General features: G+C 41.7%; 1 protein-coding gene across 1 annotated transcript in view; it reads left to right on the top strand.

Annotated features, from left to right (window-relative positions):
* The window catches only part of LOC131689077 (ecdysone-induced protein 78C), a 116025-nt gene that overhangs the window by 57508 nt on the left and 33981 nt on the right, over positions 1-24536 (top strand). Inside the window, exon 3 of the mRNA XM_058973871.1 lies at positions 9478-9744. Within this exon, the coding sequence (XP_058829854.1) occupies positions 9478-9744 (267 nt within the window). The remainder of the gene's footprint in view (positions 1-9477; positions 9745-24536) is intronic.

The raw sequence follows: 24536 nt of genomic DNA, 5'->3' as shown, positions 1-24536 counted from the left end.
AACGAGAGAAACCGATACAACATCGTTTAAAAGCGCTCGCGGAAAAATAGGTGAAGGAAAGTTATATAAGTTACGATTTATCTCGCGCATGGGTTCTTCAAGAGCCACGACCGATGATAGACATGAGTTGTAAAATGGATGCTTTTAAAATTTATTGGTTTTTATGTTCCATGGCACACATTCGAATCGATTCCTCCCGGCGATATGGTGTTAATTAGATGGTAGAATATGACGTGCTTGACGATTAGCGCTGAGTTGAACATTGAGTTCAGAGTCGCCGAAAGAAGGGATTATTAATACCTGACATTTTCCGTACGTTTTATCTGGGTAAGCACAATCAAACATTTGATTTTCGACCAATTAAAAGGGTACTCTATTTATTGTCATATCATAACGAACGACCCATTGTTTAAGAAATTTGTTCGCAAAACATGCATCTGAAATTAATAGTAAATTTGCAAACGGCAGCATGATTCGATAGGAAATCGCCCAAAGAAAGTTGCCCTATGTTGACTCTGGAATCCAGCCAGGAGGAGGTAGTGGGCGTAGATGGAACGTGGACCAGCCAGAACACAATCGCAATAACAACCAAACGGGACAAACTATCGCGAGCGCGAGCGATCGGAACGGAGGAGATATCAAAACAAAATCCGAAGAAGGAAACACACAGAGGGAACGCGAAGAAAATAAACATAAAAGTTCAACGAACCTTTCACCGGGTAAAACGACTACTCGTACTCCAGCAGCACATCGAAAGGTATAAAAAGGTAACGCTGAATCTGCCATCCGCCGCCCCGATCCGGAATGGCCGTAAATGGCGTTTAAAAAGTAACGAAACAGAAGACTAACAACAACAAGGCGCGTATAGGACTACAGCCACAAACGAACACTAAATACAGACGGAAAAACACAGAACCCGGTACTGGCGATATCATGTTGATCAATGGATTTTAAATTAAAATATTTGCAAGTTTAATGCACTACTGCCGCACGATCGACGACCGTCAAACAAACTTTGATGGCATTCTTTGACCGGGAAAGGAGTAGGAGTGAGAAGGAGAGGCGAATGGCGAATGGGATTGGGAAATGTAAGGAACATCGAACTCGGTACAATGTGACGACCGTTAAGGTTTGGCTTCCGGAATTTGTTTGATTGCGACAATTCCATCGTATACAGCTGGTTGCTACTTTCGTCGGCTTGCTCTATTTACTTTTCAGGCTAAAGTCTGTTTCGTTTAGAATTTGACTGTTTCTTTTTAATCGCTGTAGCGTGTTCATTCGTATAGATTATTCATTCAGTGGTTAGAATTTCATTGCATTGGTTCTTAGACCATAATCATGTGTTACTCGATCTTTGCACTATTTGGATATATCACGAACATTTTTTTGGCATACAAGTTTCAGAACCCTTCATCAAAGTAACATTTTGCAACCTTTTGTTGTTGGTAAAGATGAACTGTCAGGTTTCCTAAGATTATACACGTAGTAACCACCTGACCTGGCAAACGCAATTTTACAGCAGTGCGGAATATCCGGAAAAAATAATCAAATGTTACAACGCCACACTGATTTTCAGCACGTTTTTACATTTCTTATAAAAGAAATGTATAGAATTCACTCAAACTGTCAAAAAAAATTCCGAGACATATCTTATGTAAATTAGATATGGAATATGCATTTCGACTTCTCCTCATCAGAATCCGACACTAACTTGGTGACAGGACTATGCTAGCGCCGGATTGACGCAAGCGAAAACATTATTTATGTTTCTGAGCAAACCACTCGTACTGCGTGATTTCCAGCAAGAAAAGGATTTCTGATCAAGCTTATGAGAATTATTGAAAATAGAATCTTGGTAACCCTTGGCAAGTCAATGCAATATGAATAACTTAAAGGTTATATTCGCAACGTCTTAGAGTTTCCGAGCGCCCAAAAATTTATCACCTTATATTTATCGACGCTGATCTGCATGGCAGTACTGAGGCAATTGAACGAAAGATTTTCAGATCATCAGCATAATGTAGTTTTTCAGACTTGATGCGGGTGAAAAGATCGTTGATGAATTAGAGAAAGATCAGTGGACCTAGGTGTCTACCTGGAGGCACACTGGTTGGCGTCTCGAATGCGTTTGAGCGTGTAGTGCCAATTCTAACGAAGGCTGATCGTTGGGAGAGGTAAGAATTCAACCACCTGATTACCCATGAAGGAAAACATAGTCGCTCCAGTTTCAAAATATCAATGTTGTGGGACACCTTGTTGAATGGTTTCGCGAAATCTAAATATATATAGCGTTTCCATACACTTGGGAAAACATTTTCTGAGACTGAACGCTGGTAAATAATACTAACTGGTGCAAAAAGTGGTCGGGCACCACTATCACTATCAGCTCCTCATTGGCTACCCAAGTTTCTACTTCGTAGCCATCCAGAGCCCCGTACGGCGTGCACTGGTTTCGGTATATTTAATCAAAACCTCAATGATCCTGCTTCAGTTTACGGCGCAGAGCTCGCTGGTATTCAGTATACCCTTGGGATTATCGATACTTTGCCCACCGATCATTGTCTTATTGTTCTGGACAGCTCTTCGTTCGATGAAACGTAGAAGGCAATTCATGTTTTCTGACGAAAATATGGGAGTTGCTGCGTGCTTTGTCCGAAAGATCATACAGGATTATCTTAGTTTGGGTTCCCTTGCATTGCTCCATCCTAGGCAATGAAAAGGGGGACTCTTTAGCTAAGGCGAGCGCTTAAACGGGTTCATCAACGAATTCAGCATTTTTGATTAAAAACATGTTTATTCTTAAAAAACGTCAATAAATATTGTAGAAGGGGCCCTGGTCAGCCGTACGACGCAACCTAGTCGCGATGCTCTCACAAGTGCGCTGGACGGCACTAATGTCCATCTTCCGGATACAATTCCGGATCCTGATGGTCAACTGCTTCATATCCTTGGCCCGCTAATTATTTTTGTACACTAGAGCACTGAGGGAGCCGAAAAAATCCTCAATGGGACGGAACTGAGGCAAGTTGGTCGGGTTCCTTTTTTTTGGGCACGTACGGTATCTTTTCCTGCTCATCATACTCCAGCGTCTTCTTGGTGTAATGGGAAGACGCCTTGTCCGGCCAAAAGACGTACTTCCCATCCGCATGATGTTCGGCAGAAGAATTTTCTCAAGACATTCCTCCTGGTATATTTGTTGATTGATGGCCAGACCGCTCGCCTTGAACCACTTTTCTTACAAATTTATGCTTAAACTTATATTTTACTTTGGGGGTGTGGCTGACTTGTCGAATAGTAGCTGTCATTTCCTGGAATTTGGGTTTTCGAGAGCGGAAAGTAAGTTTCGTTGTCCAGCACGAACGACGTCCTGCGATAGTTCTTCGTCATCCACCGGTACTCCGATTCCATGATCGCCTTCTGCTCTTCCGTGTACTCGGGGGACCGAGTCTTCTTCCGACAGATGATGTCCTCCATCTTGAGGGTTCGGCGAATCAAGGATGATGATCTCTTCGAAACGTTGCCCTATGGCGAAGACTACATATTAAGAAGACTGATATCTCTTTCCTTCCCCCATACAAACGAGAAGCGACAGAGGTTACAGCGCCTCTATTGAAAGAAGGGAGGAAGCTTAATGTAAAAATGTATATGTGTGTGCATCACTAAGGAAAGTACCACCTTTACCCGCTAGTGGCGTTGCTGTTACTGTCTCCGGATTTTGGACAGAGTTGCCAGTCTTCTTGATATTGAGTCTTCGCCTATGGGGATGCATGTGACCAAAAATCTAAAACCACATCAAAAACGCCAATATGAATCAATTTTATACTGAACGTTTATATACACTATAATTAAGAAAATTCTTGAGTATCTCAGAAAATATTTAACTTAGCTGGGTGATATGGAAGCATGCAGATAAATGTTTAGAAAAGAGACGTTCTACGAGCTGGTTCAAATTCATTTGAAAACTAAGAATAGCGACTTTGGGATGATATTACTGAAAATTTATATTCATTGTATTGGTATGAACTTTTATGAAAAATGACGGATGAACGTCTAAAATTCTCCACAAATTAGATATGGAAAAAGTCCCCCAAAAGTCTCGCTGAACTCTAACTTATAGCGAAGGTTTGAGTTGCTCATATTTGCTCTACGCTGAGAACGCTTCAATTGAAGTTTCAATGACAGTCAAAATTAATGGAGTAGCGCTGGATAATTCAGTGCACTATCGTTTGAGAGATCCGTATGCTACAAATAAATTAGCGAGGATTCTAATCAGAGTTTTTGCATCGGACAGACAGTTGATCTGACTACATTTTTGTCATTCAATTACTGTGTAACAGCACATGACAAGTCGTCGGCGTGTATTGAAGGATTTGTGGGTATGATATAAATAAAACAAATGCATTATTGTTGAATCGATAACGCTACTGTTTCGCTTGTAATTGGCACTGGTTAAACTTTCCTCTGTTTCAAATCTCCTTGATTTCCTCTAATTTGAAATTCCAACCTGTCTCATTCACGAAGCGTATTTTCTCTTTGTTTCGCTCTCTGTTTTTTCGGAAATCTGGTTAAAAAAGCATCATTGAATTCCAAAACAAATTGAAAGTTCCAGTTCCTAATAACTAATTAAGGTCCAACAATACAGTATAAATACCAGATACTACCCGAGTCTGTAACCTATGACGTTTATCTACTGATGCCTGAAACTGAAAGTTTATAATTTTCTCCCCCTGTCATCTTTGTCCACCCTCCCTCGCCTGACTCTTAAAGGGCGAACACGAAATTATTGCGACACCGAAAATGTCATGCCAATTTTCTTATAATGTTTAAAATCAAACCAAAATTTTAGGGTAGTTTTATACATATATTTACTTCAAAAATCAAAAGAATCGATGGAGCCTTGAGTGTAGTGAGTGCATTTTCGCTTGATGCCCTCCATCAAAGTGTTTACAGTGTCATCGGGTACCAGTTTCTCAGTTTTTTCCATTTTCTTAACATGTCCTTCTCGTCTTTGACTGTCTTCTTGCTTTTCCGAAGTTCCCGCTTCATCATTGCCCAGTACTGCTCCACCGGGCGCAGCTCCGGACAGTTTGGCGGATTCATGTCCTTTGGAACAAAATGGACAGAATTGGCCTCATACCACTCCAGGACACTTTTAGAATAGTGGCATGATCCCAAATCTGGCCAAAATAGCGGAGCTTCGTCGTGCTGCTGCAAGAACGGCAAAAGGCGCTTCTCGAGGCACTCAGATTTGTAGATCTCGCCATTTACTGTGCCCTTTGTCCCGAAAGGCTCACTCCTCAGTCCGCAAGAGCAGATGGCCTGCCAAATGAGATATTTGGAGGCGAACTTCGACATTTTCTTCTTCTTAAATTTGTCGTCCACATAGAACTTGCTCTTGACGGTGAAAAACTCCAACCCCGCAATTTGCGTAAAATCGGCTTTTATATACGTTTCGTCGTCCATCACACAGCAGCCATATTTTGTCAGCATCTTCCCGTAGAGCTTCCGTGCCCGAGTTTTAGCCGTCGATTGTTGCCGCTCATCGCGGTTTGGAAAGTTCTGTACCTTGTATGTATGTAGTCCAACTCTCTTCTTTGCATTCTGCACGTAACTCTGCGACATGCCGATCTTTTTAGCCAAATCACGCCTTGAGACGTTGGGATTTGCTTTAATAATCCATTTCACCTTTCCCTCCGTCTTGTTGTTCTCCGGTCCCGGTTTTCTTTCGTGATCCAACGTCAACCGCTCCTGGAACCGCTTCAACACTCTGGAGACGGTTGAATGGTGAATGTTCAACATTTTTCCCAACTGCCGGTGCGACAGGTCAGGAAATTCCAGGTGTTCGGAAAGAATTTGTTCTCTCGTCTCGCGTTGGTTCAATCTCCATTTTCGTTGAATCGAAAAACACGACTTCGAGTTTGACAGCATGTAAACAATACACATCAATGAGAAAGTGTGCAAAATTTGGTAGATTTTTACCCAATGGTAAAAAAGTTATGCCCTTTTGAATGTGTCGCAATAATGTCGTGTTCGCCCTTTATACCTAGAAGTATCACCCCCTACACTCTTGCTCAAATCTCTTCCCGAAGCATTTTGCTCTTCCTGTCTTTTCTAGTTTTAACTATTATACCATAGCTCCAATTAATCTCTTCGAATCTTTACAAAATTCAATCACTCTCTCTAGTTATTCCTAATTTTAAGATAGTTGTAAAAATTGTCCCCTTTGTTAAAAATTATTTGTTCTACAATAATCTTCCTGCCAAAAATGTCAAACCGTATTACCATAAAAACTAAATGACCCCCCCCTAATCTTACGAAAATTATATTACCCCCTCGTGAAAAACCCGAACCCGACCCGAGCCCGAAATATTAAAATTTGAAAAACCCGACCCGATCCCGAACATTTTAAAATTGCAAAACCCGAACCCGACCGGAACCCGAAAATGACAATTTTGTAAACCCGAGCCCTATCCGAAAAATTTAAAAACCCGACCTGAACCAGAAAATTTATAATTCGAGAACCCCGATCTGAACCGGACTCGAGCTGGATCCAAGGCTCATCCAAAAGAATCATCCAAAGCTCATCCAAAATAATTATAGAATCACTCGAACATGAAGTAGCACCACCGACGAACCGACGTGCCACATGGAACAAAAAATACGTTAGATGGTGTCTTAATTGTTTAAATTAAAATATGCTGTTGCACTAGCGGCATATGTATAATGTATAATGGTTCGCGTGGTAGTCTACGTCGATAAAACAACAGTACGAAAAATCCAAAGTGTGTAGAGGTTGGATCAGGTATGCCAGAACAAATAAACTTTCTTTTATTCATGTTAAAGATCGTTTTTTCTAACTTTTGTGCTAACTTATGTAAGCATTATTTCACAAAACTGCTGAAAGGAAAAAGTGACAGAATACATGCATTTGCAATGAATTCTAAATACTATATTGATGCATATTACCACTATACAAATTCAAATTCAAATACATACGCAACCGAGGGAATTGCACACCTTCTGCAATATCAATATACTTATCGAGAAACCTGCCCTGATTCAAGCATGGCGCAGCAATCTGTCGCAGTTTGACAGTAGCGATCGCTTCATTTCAAAACAATAGTTATTTTGCATGGGACACTTTTCAAATGTCTCTGTCACGTCGGTTCGTCGGTGGTAGCACCAATTAAATACGGTTATATCTAGCCAAACATGTCAAATGATCCTAAGTGAAAATGACATTTTTTCTTTGTTTACTTTCTCTTTCGCTAATAACTCGTCCGTTTATACGTTTGTTCATTTACTCTTAGCATAATATGCTAGTTGAAATCAGCGTTTTTCGATATATCCTGAAACAATATTGAAAAGTTTTATGCTGAAGCCGTAATAATCGAAAAAGAAAGTAAACAAAGAGAGGCTCTCATTTGCTCTTAGGACCATTTGACATGTTTGTCGAGATATGTGTCATCCATTCGTAGCACGAGCTGAGCTTGAGCTTGTGCGACCACCCCTGGCTGCTATTCCGTTATCGATCTGGACTAGCTGAAGTTGCACAGAGAATAAGTAGATAATTTTGCTTTGGAGTAGCGAAAAATCTTTCAATGTGTAACTCCTGATAATCCTAAAGTGTTTATTGATCAATACCGGCCCCGGCCAGGCCCGAACGTAGGTCGCGAATGGAAAGAAAAGGAATGGTTAGTCCGATACTTGCTTTTGCTAGAGGCTGTATATACTACTTTTTGTTAGTAAGAGCATAGAAGTTGGATCTGCTTCTTCTTTACCGACGCCAGAGATGTGATTTCACTATCTGGGACTAGATATCGATCCACCAAACTCATAGACCGGGGACCAACGGCTTTACTTCCCTTCCGAAGGAAGACCTGACCACAGATTCTTTTACCTCAGGAAAATTTCAACGACCTCGGCTGGAATTGAACCCAGGCCAACTGGAGTGAGTGGCAGTCACGCTTACCACTCAACCACCGGCGCCGTCTGTGTCATCCATTCGTATCACGAAGTAAATAAAGTTAATACTACAAAAAGAGACTAGGTGTTGTGTATAGACGTAAACAGCGTAAAGAAATGTTTGGGTGTGATCTGTTCAAAACCTGAACCCGACCCGAATCCAAAAATTCTAAATTCGAAAACCCTGAGCCCGAACCCGAAAGTTTTAAATTTAAAAAAACCCGGACCCGACCCGAATCCAAGAATTCTAAATTCGAAAACCCTGAGCCCGAACCCGAGAAGTTTAAATTTACAAAACCCGAACCCGACCCGAAGCTCGTCGGGTTCAGGCCGGGTCCGGGTTTCGGGTTCAAAAACCCAAACCCGACCATCTCTAGATAAGACACTAGGTAGGAAATAGCTCTGAGGTTTTAGAGCGAACCAACCACTTCGGCTGTCGGGGATCAACTGATTGAGAACACTCGATTCCTCTTTGAAAATAGGTTTAAAAGAGCATGTAGGGTGATGAGACTATTATAACTCTACCCATTTGAAGCATTTGGTTAAAGCAGCTTCTACCATCTTTGCCCAACGCAACGAAAGTCCGAAAGCGCTCGATCATTTGTATTTCAAATTACAGGTTTTCAGGGTTTACCTGACTTTTTATGTGGTCACCTGACTTTTTATGCGAATTCCCCACAAATTCGATCAATTATTTAATAATTGTTATGGTTGATAAAATTCAAATGTGGGATGCATGGCTGCAACTTATACTGTAGTAAACAATTGCAGTTAAAGGAGTTAAATCTCAACAAATTGGTGGAATCAAGTGAACCCACAGCAGCTATTTCAGCAAGCTATAGAAAAAATATAGTTGATCAAAAATCAATCATAACGTGTTCATATACTTGACAATCTTTTGTAAACGTTCAATTCTATAAAAGTTTGAAAACAGTTCTTTGGAGATTTTTTGAATAGGTGAAAATTTGGTTACACATTTATGTTGATATAAAACTACGCAACTTTCTAGTATATTCGATTAATGTTTTATGATCCGCCTTTGAGTTACGATGATGGAAGCAAGTCTCCCCGAGGATCAGATTGGCTCAGTCTCCCCTAATTATTACATCGTGTTTGCAGTTTTTACGCGTTATAATACTTTGAGTAGAGCAGAATGTGATTTTCACATCAATTTGTGTTATTAAATTTGTACATTGTAGTATTTGAAGTATCCAAAAAGTAAGAAAGGTTTATATGTACCTTCATAAGTTACATCTTTGTTAGTATTTTAATATAATCGAGAAGGCACCCGTCTCTTAATTCAATCAACAAAACACTAAAATAAGTAAACGATTGCTTTTGATGATACTCCCAAAGGTATCTTATCCTCCGCATCCATTAGCGTCAATTATGTTATCACATTGACATTGCTTCCTGATTTAAAACACTTATTTTCTCCCACTCCGGCAGTCAGCCACGCACACGCACACACACCGCAACTTACCTCCTCTTTCCCGGATTTTCTCGTTTCAGAGCAGCAGTGTGCCGGTTCGGATGCCAGCTCGACGACCTCGTCGAAGACATTCGTGGCCTGCAAGGTGTGTGGCGATAAGGCCTCCGGCTACCATTACGGAGTGACATCGTGCGAAGGATGCAAGGGATTCTTTCGGCGCAGCATCCAGAAGCAGATCGAGTACCGCTGTCTGCGCGATGGCAAGTGTCTGGTGATAAGACTGAACCGCAACCGGTGCCAGTACTGTCGCTTCAAGAAGTGTCTCGCCGTCGGGATGAGCCGAGATTGTAAGTAATAGCAATAAATAGATAATTTTTTTGTTGCATCGCAAATATTTCACATTCAAAAAACACGACGCCAGCGCATTCACTTCCTGCTCCTTTATATAAAAACAGGCCCCCATATAAACGCGATCTATGATGCAATGCTTCTATGGACTGCAGTAGTAGGAAGCAAGTTTACCTTCGTTCCCGGCACAAGATCAACATCTGAAAGAGAAAAAAAAAACCTGATTATTTTTCATTTTTTCACCTCCTCAGTTCGTTCGAGACGCAGTTGCATGCTGCAGCAACCCCGTTTATATCTTCCGAGGCTAAAAATGCACGCTGCACTCATCATGTACAGTTAAACTTTCAGTTTTAATCTCGGAGCCAAGCACGATACGACGATCAAAGGGGCTTTGGCTGCTTTCTTCGCCGTACCCTCTTTGCCGAGAACGTACGAGTGCATTGGAGTTGGGGTATATTTGTGTTGCCCTTCCTTTTGCAAACGCTTTGAATGGCGAGCTTACAGCATTAGTACGGGATGCAAAAGAGGTGCGGTTTTGGGAGGGCGGGGTGGTGATGAATTAAATATGTTGCAACAAAGGCGAATGCACTCTGGACTACGAGCGATGGTTGTTTGCACGTTCCGGGTTTTGTTTTATAGTCTTGTGGGAGGGTGTATATTGTTTGGCGGGAAGAACTCATGAGCAGAAACTTTCGAGCATTAAAAAAAGTACGTAACAAAATACCTACTGCAAACGGAAACTTCTTCGGTCGGTATCTTTTGTACAGTGAATCTTCTGTTTGTGATTTTATGAATTCGATATTATGTAGGCTGATGAGAAATTCGAAAAAATCATTCACATATCATTACATACTGTGACGAGTTCTTAAACTAAGGTATCTTCTGAGTTTAGATGTACCCATCGTATATTTATTATTATATGTGACGACGAAATGTTTAAAACATTTGTTTGTCTAAATTTGTATTTTCTATGATTTTTTAAAAGACATACTGCAACTAATACGTACAAGGTAAACAAAACCAGCTCGTCGGCTCGTTCTATATTTTTTCTTATACGCATCTAAACACATTTTTGTCGATTTTCACTTAAACAGACTTTATCCTAATTTAGAGTTCGGCGACTTCAAATATTTTATTATTATTAGAAAGGTCCGTCGTCAAAACCATTCCTAAAATACTAATTTTGATTGAATTATGGACACATTACTTAAACCGGAACTCTTGGATTTCGAAATGGCGTCAAACATCGATTTTTGACATCTACTTGTATAGACCTTTCCGAATACCCATATTGTTAAATTGTAGGCCATTAGGAATCTTCAAAATTCGTCTACCACTTGCCCAAATAGTCATTTTCATTCGAAATCCTTGTAAAAAGAACTTTTCAAAAAATCCAAAAGTTCTAGAAATAAGAAATCATTGAAATTACAAAACACGTGCCACAAAAACCGTGTTAATTACGAAAACTTTGTGAAAATTCCTTGTAAAGAAAAAGCTTGGTGTATTCGAGCAATATTTTGCCCTTCTCATATAGAAAGGTTATGTAATCACTCGAAATTTCGACTTTCTCTTACACTATACTATTCGATTCAGTTTGTAGAGATCGGAAAATATCTGCGTGTACGTTTCAAATAATCACATTCCTTTTTCTCAATTTCAACAATATTATATTCAAATGAAAGGCGTAACATCGACATAGGCTACTATTGAATCTTGTTTGGATCGGAGCTCTGGCTCCAGAGTTACGGGTTGAAGAGTACGGTCACACATTAAATTCCCATAGAAACCATTATCACCTTCCTATGTAAATGTCGCAAAAACTAACAAAACTATTTTTTGTAAATTGCTGGTATTTGAGATTCTGACTCACGGAAGCCCAATTAAATCTTCTTTGACAACTTTGGCCTCGTACGATGGAAGCGGAAGCTTTGAGGAAGTGACAAACTACCTAAATGCAATACACTTATTTTTCGTTGGGATAGCTGGCTAGATTTCACGAATTTAGTTTCAAATGAAGGATATAGTATCTTAACTAACTGCTGTCGAATTTCATTTAGGTCGGAGCTCTGGTTCCGGAGTTACTAGTTGAGAAGTGCGGCTACACATTAAATTCCTTGAACCCTTTTGCCTTTCTCATATCAAAAAAACTACAAGGGGCAGCCCTATGGGGTTGCACGAACTGTACACGTAGAATTATACTACTTAATGTAAAATATTTATTTTCTTAGTACATTTAGAGTAATAATAAATTAAATATATTTCTTACGAATAGTTTAAGCACAACCAATCAACATCGAATGTTACATATTGAACCAAACCTTCTTGGTTATCAAGTTATTTCATTTGTAGTAGGCGATCGAATCCAATTAAACTTATTTGAGAAGATCTGAAGAAAGAAGACAGAAAACCGTAACCGAACTAATATCTGAAACTAAATATTTATAGGACAAGATTGGTTTTTAAAAATTGTAAAAACTTTTTGATTATGTGTGGTAAAAAACCCGGACCGGTGAAGAAAAATCAAATTTTAGATAATATAATCACATTTCACATAGACCAAGCTTTCTAGTTTTATTTTGTCATAATTTTAACTTTCCTAAAGTACGTATACAAATGCAGCGAATGCAGTGGTCTTAATTATATATCTGTGCTTTCCATCGATCCGCGTAAATTTGTTGCTAAGAAAGTTTTCGTCTTTGCGCAATGAAAGCACAGATTGCTATCATGCAGGTTACACATGCATTCGTTAACAAACAGGGATGCCACATTGAAATCTGTGTTTCGGTCAAAAATATCATTTTACCCTCTGCGATAACTGAAACAGGAAAAAAATCTGTGATAAATTTCCGAAAAATCACAATATTTCCAAAAATCTATCAAATTTTCATCAAAATGCCAAAAATCCACCATCTGTGAAAAAGAATCTGCAATCGAAAATTGTGAACAAAATGTCTGACATTACAGAAAAATCTGTGAATATAGTAACCCTGTCAACAAATTAAATATACCTACATACGCCTCAAACATTGAACCCAAGCGAACAAAGCAAAATGAGTCAACGCTGATGATGATGGGTAGTGCGAAAGAGACACTTAGTACCACGACACTATGTTAACCGTGTTTGCAAATGGAGCTCGAATGTACAAGCGATTTTGTGTAGGTATAACTGTGTTCGAGATTGTACATAAAAGTGTGCTGGAAATGAGCACAACACAAAAGAAAGCATAGCAGCATATGGATAGCGTACCTCCACAAGCAGTGTAACGGACTTCTAACTCAGCTACACTGGCTGTGAAAACACACAGCGCAGTGATCTGCTCCGCCTGCCGTTCAACAGACAACTGAGCTTGTCCGGCCAAACCCGTCTTTAAATAGTCGATGATGACGTCATTCATCGAAGCGTAGCGCGCTAGGTACACAAATCTGTCGTACCAGGTTTTTAGAAGCGCTATCTTCTGTGTGTAATTGCGCGATATTTTGACAAGGCTGTATATTACTTAAAGTTTTAATGCCATGATATCAAAAATATTTGGGTTTATCTATTGGAATCTATTCTTAAAAGTATTTCGGGGCGATTTGTGCAAAAAATTTGAAAATTTATCGTGAGATGGCTGAAATATATGCGTTTAAAATTGGACCATTTTTCGTTACATAGCATTTTTGTAGAATTTGCAAAGTGCACCCCCATATCGAAAACAAAGACGTAGTCCTACGTCAAAATGATATTCAATCACTCTGAAAACTGACTGTCTCATACACTATTCGACTCAGTTCGTCTAGATCGGCAAATGCCTGTATGAGTGTTTATTTTTATAGTAAGGTTTAAAATATATAAAAACCTGACCTGTAGTATATTGACACTGTGTGGTCATTCATTCCTTAGCCTTATTACGATCTACTCGGATAGACCCCGGTGCTGAACTCACCCTCCGACTGAAAGTTCATCGACGGAGGAATTTCTCTCGATACCGATACCTGCTTTCTTGGGCCATTTAGCTCCCAACTTTAACCAGCGCTACTCGGGTATTATCCAGCCCTACTCCGGGTGAGAGTTCCCCGGCAGCGGAATTTTTTTCGGGATCGATGTTTGTTTCGTGAGCCAATTAGTTCCCAGCCAAGTAAGAACCCACTCTACTGTGTATTCCTCTGCGGCGGATTTCTCCCGATTTTTGTTTTCGCGAGCCATTTAGTTCCTCGCTTCGTCTCGATCTACCCGATCCAATCTCCGGCGGTGGACCTAGCCAATTCAACAGGCCAGTTAGTAGGTGTTGAGGTCTGTCCAGCGATTCCGGTTGTAGCGCTGATTCTGGTTCACTGGCGCCCCAACGACCTGCTGCTGGCTGTTCGACACAGTCTACTCGGTCTAATCACCAGCGGTGGATCTAGGTTACTCACGAGCTACCCGGCAGGGTGTTAAGGTCGGTCCGGCGAAGCCTGACGTCCGGTTCGCTGACGCCCCGACGACCCGAACCTGCTACTACGTCACGTACTACTGAAATGATCCCCGGCAATGGACCTAGACTACATCGACAGAGAGTTTCCGGCGGCGGAATTTCTCCCGAAACCTGATTTGTGGTTTCACGGCTACTTTATAACCAATGCTGCTACTTTGTTGGTCTTTTCGCCACTTGCTCTGCAGTGCGGAGAGTATATTTGTAACCACTCTGTTGACAGGGTCCCAGGTATGCTCGTCCTGGCACATCTCTTCGATGATATTGTCAACTGCCGCACCAGACATACCCCTACGAACTTCTTCGAACCTAGGGCACTCGAAGACCACGTGTTCCAATGTCTCTTGTACGTTCACACACTCTGGGCAAAGGGGTGACGAATCGTGTCCAAACCGATTCAGACATTTCCGGAAGCCTTCATGCCCGGACAAAAACTGCGTCAAATGGAGATTCACCTCTCCATGCTTCCTATGTACCCAAGCAGACATATTTGGGATGAGTCGGTGGGTCCACCTTCCTTTCTCCGCGTTATTCCATTTTTGCTGCCACTCAGCCGCTCGAACCAGTCTCCTTGCATTACATACATTCTTATGCTGGTAGCATTCTATGTCCTCAGCCAGAGTGATGCAGATGGCAAACACCCCGGCGATAACGTATACCTCCTTCGACGATATTGTTCTGTACGCACACGGGACTCGTACGGCCATTAGGCGAAAAGTGCTTGTCAACTTCGTCCGGTTTGAGTTCAGCGCAGCAGCCCAGGCCGGTACGCCATAACTCAGTATTGAGGATGAGAACCCGCCAGGAGACGTCTCATGCTGCCTCTTGCTCCTCCGCGATTCGGCATGATCCTTGCCAATGCGTTAGTTATCCTCGCAGCTTTCTCACATACATAGTCGACATAGATGTTGTAATTTAACCGATCGTCGACCATCACACCCAGGTGCTTCAGCGTACACATCGATGAGATGGATTGTCCCCCGACGCTGATCTCGACATGCTGGATTTTTACGGTTGCTGACCAGCACTACCTCGGTCTTGTGGTGAGCTAGCTACAACTTGACGTCAGCCATCCAGGTTTCCACGATTTCTATTGTCTTTGCCGTCAACATCTCCACCTCCTCAAGGGTCTCGCTGGTTATCGTCAGGACAACATCATCTGCAAAGCCGACGATCTCAACTCCTCTGAGCAGTTCCAGTGTTAACACTCCGTTGTGCATTATATTCCAGAGCGTTGGGCCGAGTATGGAGCCCTGAGGTACTCAGGGACCCTGATCGACCTCTTCCCGATGTTCGTTTCGTAGACCAGTACTCGGTTCTGGAAGTAACTTTTCCGAACCTTGCACAACTAGTACGGAACCCGCATTCTGTACAGCGCTGCTGCTATCGCTCCCCAGCTAACACTGTTGAACGCGTTCTTCACGTCGATCGTAACCACAGCGCAGTAGCGGTTTCCCCTTTTCTTTTGCGTCGACGCTTTCTCCGCACTCTACATGATTGTGCGGATGGCGTCTACTGTCAATATCCCTTTCCGGAACCCGAACTGCCTCTGCGATTGTCCGTTCCCACTTTCAGCGTAGGTCGTCAGCCTGTTGAGCATGACCCTTTCCAGGAGCTTACCGAGAGTATCCAGCAGCCATATAGGCCGATACGATGCTGGATCTCCTGGTGGTTTCCCTGGTTTTGGCACCAACACCAGCTTCTGGATCTTTCATTTATCCGGGAAGTAGCCTTCGTCCAGACATTTCTGTAGGACTACCCTGAACATGTCCGGAGGTGTTAGGGTCACTGTCTTCAGTTCCGCGCGGACCGAGAGCTTTCTTCGCTTTTAGCTTTTTTGCAAATACTAGGACCTCGTCGTTAAAGACTCGCTTGTCACCAGCATTTCCAATATCTGCATGAAAGTACAGTGTAGGCGACCATGCGGTTGGGTCGTGTTTCGGGAAAAGAGTCTCAACGATAATTTTCAATTTGTCAGCACACATTTCAGCTGGCGTCGTTGGACCCTTGGTATTAGCCATCAGGAGACAATAAGCGTTGCTCCGAGGATTAGTGTCTACATCTCTGCACAGCTCTTTGTAACAGGTGGACTTACTAAGCACAATTTCGCGTATAAAAACGTCCCTAGCCGCTCGGAAAGTCACGCTACACTCTCCTCTGACTACTTCAGATCATGCTCTCTGAACGCGTCTTCTGGATTTTGGGCAGGCAGCAAGGAAGATGCTGAGACTATCGTTTCACCAATACGCCGGACGCTGGCAGTTCCTCTGCACAAGTTTCCTCGGCATTGATACGTCACACGCTTTCGCTACTGTTTCCGACAGCTCATCGTCATTCGGAATTGGAGCAAAGCTGTCAGCCCGAAGTCCTTTCACAAAAAGGTCCTTATCGAAGTCCTTTATTTTCCACATTCACTCGCCAGTCCTCACTCTCCGCGTTGGAATACAATTCCACCGACCAATGGTGTAGTGAATCGCCTGGAGATCGCTATGTGTGTGTACTAGCTCACCAATTCATGTTATCTATCAGCAACGCGTTGCCGAATGTTATTTTGATGATGGATGGATGATGGTCGTCTTTAGGGAATGTGCTAGCGGAACTTTCGTTGTACAGCCGTACATTCCAGGCTACAACCTATTGCGTTGATTAGCGTGCTACCCCACTCAACGGTGCAAGCGTTAAAATCTCCTTCTATAACAACCGGCGTTCGCCTGACTAACGAGTCGGTTAGTGCGTACGTGTACTGCTCTGGTGTCCACCGTGCGCTACATACGAATACGACGTCCTGGCGATCACGAAGCCTTGGACAGGGAAACTGCCCATCATTTGAATTGCCGGCACCCCTGGAGTATCTACCACCCAATTACCATAAGCTTATTGGCTGCGGTTGGCGATGAGCGTATCACTGCTGTCTATTTTACTTTGTACACCTTCCTCAACCTGATTGATATCTGCACTTTCTTCAGGATACATTGCTCTATTAGCGCGCTCCTCACTTCATCTTCCGTTTTGGTCTCGTCCAGTTTCCTGAACCCAACCACAGTTTCCTGAACTAAAGCTCTCATATTCGTTTCACCTTCCACCGCTTCTGCCACAAGTTCCCGATAGGCCGAGCACTTGATCAATGGATCTTTCTTAAGCTCGAACAGCATCTCAGCTGCCTCTTACCACCTTCTCCCGAGGATAGCAGCGAACGTCCCGCCGTCGTTTGCTTTGACGACTAGAGCCTCTCCCCCATACCTCTCTTGGCGCATTCGAAGGCTTTCCTTCTTCATTTTCTTCTTTCCATCCTTTTTCGTTCTATTTCTTTCTCCTTTCTTTTACGGTTTCTACGGCTCGCCATCCACTTTCCATTTGTAGGCTGTTTTGGCTGTCTTTCACCGACTTTCTTGGGCTTCTTCGGTTCCTCCCCCTCTCCTGGTGTTTCCCTTGCTCTTTTCACTGAATGAGAATACCGGTCACCTATCGGCGTCTCATAAGCTTCTACTTTCGCTCTCTCCGTGGTCTTCAGTGTGTTTTTGGCGTTTTCAGCTCGCTCTAGTAACGCCATCTGTTCTCATTCGGCTGCTGCCACGGCGGGTTTGATGCTTATCATTAGATCCTTGATATGTTCGTGCACGTTGTTCTTGCTTTTCACGAATTTGTAGAGTTCTACGATTTTTTGCTTCAGCTTCGTCACTTAGAGTAACCCAGACTGCTGGCCTTCTTGGATAATTTTTGGCGGCGCACCTGTAATCCTAGCTTTCCTTGCGTCCAAATGGTTTGTCGCCGCTCGTACTCGGTATGGCCTTCTTGAGCTGCTCTATCTGCTGCTGCCGCTGTTGTCTTTTCATTTGTTGTTCCACTTGATCGTTTTGCTGGGTCGGCGACCTCGCTAGCCCACCTTTGGCGAACGGGTTCACCACACTTGCTCCATTAGATTTTTTTTTAAATTTTTTGTTGTTTTTGTCTTCTTCCATGCTCTTCGGGTCCCAACTCCAAGCCGCCATTTACTCCAGTAATAAGTAGTCGCCTCTGTATTATTCCATGGTTACCTTTGCATGCAGTGAGATCGCATGCGAGGGTTGGCGCGGTCCTTCATGGGGTATCGCGTTTAGAGCCGGATCGGCGCTTGTCAGGAACGTTCAACTGAACCTACTTCCACTGGTGCCGGGTTTCGAACGTACTTGGAGATCTACCAAAGTCTTATTGGGACGAGGGGCAGCCAGTACCATTAGCCCACTTACCTTCGTCAATGTCTAATATATTCGAAAATACTCGAGATATGAAAAACTATGCGTTAATAAAAATTGTGTATTTTGATGATTAAAATAACTTCGTAGAATATATGAAACCTGTAGGAATGATAATTGATAAGATATTTAAAAAAAATATTTTTGGGTTCATTCAAATATAACTAGCTATAACTTCTTAAGCATTACAAGAAGGGACTTCATGTATTCAAAAAAAAATATTCATGAATTCAATCTCTACATCTTTTCCAAGGACGTTAGCTCATTTCTTTCAGCAGAAAAAAATTAGTTGAAAAATCTCGCTTATAGGAGGATTAATCACAAAAATCATATCTGCAAATGACAGATCATGCAATTTTTAAAAAAGCACTTCGAAAAAACTACTGACGTAAACTCAGCGGTTTCCATGCCAACAACCAATCACCATTTAAAATATTTTATTTTTCAAAAAATTGCAAAATAATTTACAAAATACACGAGATAAGCCGTTGTAGTAATATAGAAAGTTGTCCATTTTGATAACTTAAACCTTTTTACAGAACGTACCGAACTTGTCAGAATGATATTTAAAAATTATTGTATTGAATAGGCTTTAAAGAGATCGCCCACACACAACCAGCAATAATTTGTTTATTTGTTTATTTGTTGTACCGTCGCCAACAGACCCCTTGGCCCCAATGGTGGTTACTTAAACTAATTACATTTCAGAATACGCATTATTTCAGATTTTATCGAATTCCTTGTCAGGTTGAAGTAAAACGCCGTCGCCACACTGTTAAACACACGCTGGAGTCCGGTAACAGCGCTCTGGCGCCCATAGTTAGTTCTCCTGAACGGGACTCGCAGAAGAGAGTTATTGCGCAGAGCTCGAACGCGAGCTTGAAGATCGAGGCGTCCGAGGATTGTAGGGCAATCCACCCTGGCAGACAGTAAGTTCGAGACGAATAGGGCTCGAGAGCAGTCCCTCCGGATGCTTAGAGTATCGAGCTGTATTAACTGACAACGGTTTTCATAGCTCGGCAGCTGAAATCTGTTTTGCCATGGACGATGTTGGAGTGCAAAGCGTATGAATCGGCGTTGGACGGCCTCGATTCTGTCGACACCGTTCTGGTAGTAAGGGTTCCAAACAGCAGAACAATATTCCAGTGTTGAGCGAACCAGCGCGCAATAGAGAGATTTTAAACAGTATACGTCCTTAAAGTTTTTCGCTATTCGGAAGATGAACCCAAGCTGTCTTGAAGCCTTATCCACAATGGATGATGTATGTGGTTTGAACGTTAGTGCCGAATCCATGATCACTCCGAGATCCTTGACGTTAGAGTGTCTTGGAATACTCGAGTCGAAGAAATGGTAGTTAAACTGAATCGGATGGCGTTTCCGCGTGAACGTAACGATTGAGCATTTGCTCGGGTTTAAAACCATTCTGTTTAGATCATACCAAGTACTAAAGCCGTCCAGTTTCCTCTGAAGAAGCTCGGCATCGGTTTTATCCCGTATTTGTTGAAAAAATTTCATGTCGTCGGCAAAAGAAAGGCGGGGTCCTTGTAATTTGATGTTGACGTCATTAAAGTAGAGGAGGAATATCACTGGACCGAGATGGCTTCCTTGTGGGCTGCCGGATGTAGCGAAGAATGGTGTAGATAGACAGTCCTTAATGCTGATTTGGAGTTGCGTTCCATCGAGGTAGGAATGAAACCAGCGCAGTAGTTGTCCATGAATACCGAGTTTGTCCAGCTTCGCCATTGCGATATCATGATTGATTTTGTCGAAGGCCGCAGATAAATCCATGTAAATTGCATCGGTTTGCAATCCGTCAGCGAATCCATCGAGTACATATGTTGTGAACGAGAGCAGGTTACTCGTTGTCGATCGTTTAGGCATAAAGCCGTGTTGATCGTCTGCAATGTAGTGTTTGCAGTAAAGAAAAGAGGGTCTAAGACAACCAGCTCGAATAGTTTTGATACTGCACTTAAACACGAGATTCCCCGATAATTGTCAATGTTCGATTTGTTTCCTTTTTTGTGAACTGAAAACATTCGCGCTGCTTTCCAGCAGGAAGGGAATGTTCCAGTATTGAGTGATAGCACAAAGACTCGCCGAAGTGGTTCAAGAAGCCCGCTGATGCACTTTTTGACAAAAATCGAGGGAACGCCATCTGGGCCCGGGGAACTAAATGCTTTCAGCTTGGAATTTGCTGCAAGAATGGCAGCATTATCGACACAAATTCGGTCGATGGTTCGTCCTAGAAAAGGAGTTAGATTTGAAGCGGCAGCGACTTGTTGTGGGGAAAGGTTCTCGTCGGAAAAACGTTTCGTTAGTATCTAAAAAAGGCACGTCTGCTTTGCTGTTCGTGGTTGAGTTGAAAGTAGTGGTTTCGTAATGCAAGTGTCTTATGCTTCGAGAACTTTTTAAATGCGGCTCGTTTGGCAGTTTTTAATCGTCTAAGCACTGTTGATTGCCAGGGAGGGTGTTGATTTGTGCTGACTGTTCGTTTTGGCACATGACGGTCGATTAGGTAGTTAAGAATATTAGAAAATGTCATCGCTGCTTCGTTCGCGTCATCATTGTTAAGATTTTCGTCCCAGTTTATATCCAACAGCGTGCTAACGATGCTGTCGTAGTCAGTGTTTTTAAAATCGTAGACGATAGAGCTTGAGACGTCTTCAAAATTCACTCCTAGGTTACCAGCGAGTACAAGATGTAGTGGGGGATGATGGCGCACATGCTGGACTATAGGTGTCGGAGCGGCGCAGCAGTACGGAGCGTAGTCCCGGGCACTTACAAAGCGGAGGTCCAATGTACGTCCATTCTCGTTGATGATATTATTAATTTGCCGAAGAGTTGCGCTACTGTAGTTGTCCAAAGTACAACTGGCATTGTTGATAAGCACAGACTTTTCGATATTCAATCGTAGAAATCCATTACTTGCCGGGCACCAGGTCAAGCCAGGTAAGTTGAAGTCGCCCAGTATAACAATATCATCAGACGGGGCAGCGATCGAGGTGATGAAAGAAACGGAGGAAAGATGTACATCGATCAGGCTATAATCACGAATTCGGTCAGGTGGAAAATACACGACACACAGGAAAAGATTGCGATCGGCAAGTTTCACTGATATTTACACTTGCTCGGAGCTCTATCAACGCTCATCGTTGATCACTCGGGCTTTTATGCCATGGCGAACGGCGATGAGTACACCACCACCTGATGTCTTGTGGCTGTTGAGGGCATTGCGATCACAGCGGAAGACATCAAATGTTGAACCAAACACCTGGCGAGACAGAGTACGGTTGTCGAGCCACGTCTCGGTTAAGGCGATGACGTCATAACAGCAGCCGGTGGTCGCGAGCAAATAGCTGTCCGTTGATGAATTCAAGTCACCAACATTCTGGTAGTAAATCTCGATGTTATTGGATGACGGATCAGGTTCTGCAGAGAGCGAATCAACTGCATCGCGCCCCGGAATGTAGCGATCATCATCGGCGAGAGAAATGGTTGACATCTGGTCACAAGATGTTAGCGCAAAAGGCAAATTACTGGAAGCGAAGAATACATCAGCGCTTGAAGTGTTCGGATCAGATGTATACTTGCTATTTGTGGCGGGTTGGAAGACCCTTTCACCCATCCGGGTTCATTCACCTTTCACAGGACCGGGACGACCGATGATCGTTGGCTGCAATTGCTCGACTGTGGCGGGGGGATCGAGGGCTTCCATAGTGCCAACTGCGGTGTGCCCCAGTATGCGTTGAACCCCGATGGAGCGATGCGGAGAGCAGGAACGGGACGGTAGTAGCTTACGGCAAGAGTTGGACGATGAACTAGAAGCGTGAATCGATTTAACCGTTGTATCGTTACAATTTGTATAATACAATGTATAATTTGTAATATATATATATATATATATATATATATATATATATATATATATATATATATATATATATATATATATATATATATATATATATATATATATATATATATATATATATATATATATATATATATATATATATATATATATATATATATATATATATATATATCACTTTTAGGGAGATTAATCATCAAAACAACAAGACCATATGAAAGGGCTTATAATGTTCACAAATTCCTCAGCGGAAGCGGCACCAACTCGCTTCGATAGAGCTGTTTTCGGATTCATATGACTTTTTACAGAGGTTTAGCAGAGCCCAACATTGCCTTGCCCCACCATATTCTACACAAAAAAAAATGTTCACAAGATCGTGAATAAAGTGCCATGAATTCTGGAACAATCACGTTTTTACGTTACGAAAACAGGGCCATGAACAAAAATCATGGCTTTTATAATTATGTTCAATTTTCCTCCAGTGACGCTCGCATAACGCTTTCATTAGTGGAAATATTTGTTCTTGTTTTGTGAACTTCAGGCACGGTTTCCGCCAAGTTATTTCTAATTCGATGCTCAGTACGCAAACTAGTTCACTACTTTATGAACATAATTAAAAAAACCAAAGGTGGACTCATAATTTTTCATAGATATAGGAACATTTTTTCGTGAACTAATTCACGGAATTTTATTTTTAATTTCTTTCAATCCTTGTGAACTAATTCATGATCCCTAATATATTAGTCGAGATCCAATATCCGTGCTCGTGAAATGGTTCACAAAATCATCAAATATTATTCATTTTATCATGAACTGGTTCATGATTCCTAATATATTAGTTACCATAAAATACCTAGTAAAATAGTCAACTTATCATTCGTTTTCTTTAAAAAGTTCACGAAATCAAAATATTATTCATGTATTCGTGAACTGGTTCATGATTCCTAGTACATGATTTATGATCTATCTAGTATCTATTTGCGTACTTGTGATATTTAGAAGATATCCCCAATCATTTAGAATCTCATGAAATATGGTAATGAAATTTTTACGTGAACTCTTTCACAAAATTCGGAATCATTTTCGTTCCATGCAGTTTTTCATGGAATATCCAGCTGATAGCGACTAGTAATAGGTACGAGCATTGGATATTTAAAAAACTATTAGGACCTCGAACATCGTTATTCATTTGATAAGGTTCATTTTGATGTCCGGACAAAAAACGAAAACTGTACTGCGAACCCCAAATAGTGTGCGTGATATAGTTCACAGAACCAGATATCTATTCGTCTTATTTTAATAATCCAGTTCATATTGTCGCGTTATTTCGAGTAAAAAATCCGTTAGTATCCAAAAAATAGGTGAGCCCGGGGCTAGTTGGCGATTGGGGTAAGTTGGCGGAATCCTCTTTTCTCCGTTACATATAGCGCTGTCTCTCGTTGTGAACCTCAAGTAATATGAAACGCATTATCCAATGTGTTTTTGTTGCAAAATATTTTGTTTTACAGAAACTGTGGGCGATATTGTGTTTTTGAGCATACTTTGAAAATTTTCTTAATTTTAAACATTTTGTGTTATGTAAGGTAGTTTTCAATCTATTCCCCGAATGAATATATTTTTCGAAAGTGCATGAAAAGAGCTTTCAGTATCAGTATAGACATTACACCTATCCATACACAAAAGTAATTTTTAAATCCTTTTTTATAAAATATTCGGTTGGGGTAAGTTGGCGGTGACGCACACGGGGCAAGTTGACGGTACTATTTACAGTGCAAAAATAGTCATCAAATATTTTCATTTCTGGAATTCACTACAAAGTAAGAGAAACTTTTTCTTCTGTGTCTCGTCAATGCAGGGCCAATTATCTCGCCCAATCGCCTGAAGAATTTCGAAAATTTGCTTTTGAATATGGAGTACGCGTCAAAGTCCAAATGACGGGGTATTGAGACTGAAATATAATGAAAATGTCGAATAATATACAGTTTTATTGAAAAGACAATCGGTACATTTCATAAGGTCCACTGATGTAATCGAATTTCCATTTGATTGCTTATTTTCTGGCATTCCGCCAACTTACCTCGGGGCTGGGGTAAGTTGGCGGCTTTTCCGTGTCACATATTTTTGTCTCTAGAAATGAAGGCAACATATCAAACATTTTCATAACATTCAGAGATGTTACCAACAGTCTGCCCTTTCATGCAACGTGTTCTATTTTACAAGATCTACCAAAATCAAAG

The sequence above is a fragment of the Topomyia yanbarensis genome, chromosome 3 (genome assembly GCF_030247195.1).
Source record: "Topomyia yanbarensis strain Yona2022 chromosome 3, ASM3024719v1, whole genome shotgun sequence".
In the NCBI taxonomy this organism is placed as follows: domain Eukaryota; kingdom Metazoa; phylum Arthropoda; class Insecta; order Diptera; family Culicidae; genus Topomyia; species Topomyia yanbarensis.
Note: the sequence above shows the minus strand (reverse complement) of the source record. Positions and strands in the feature narration are given on the sequence as shown.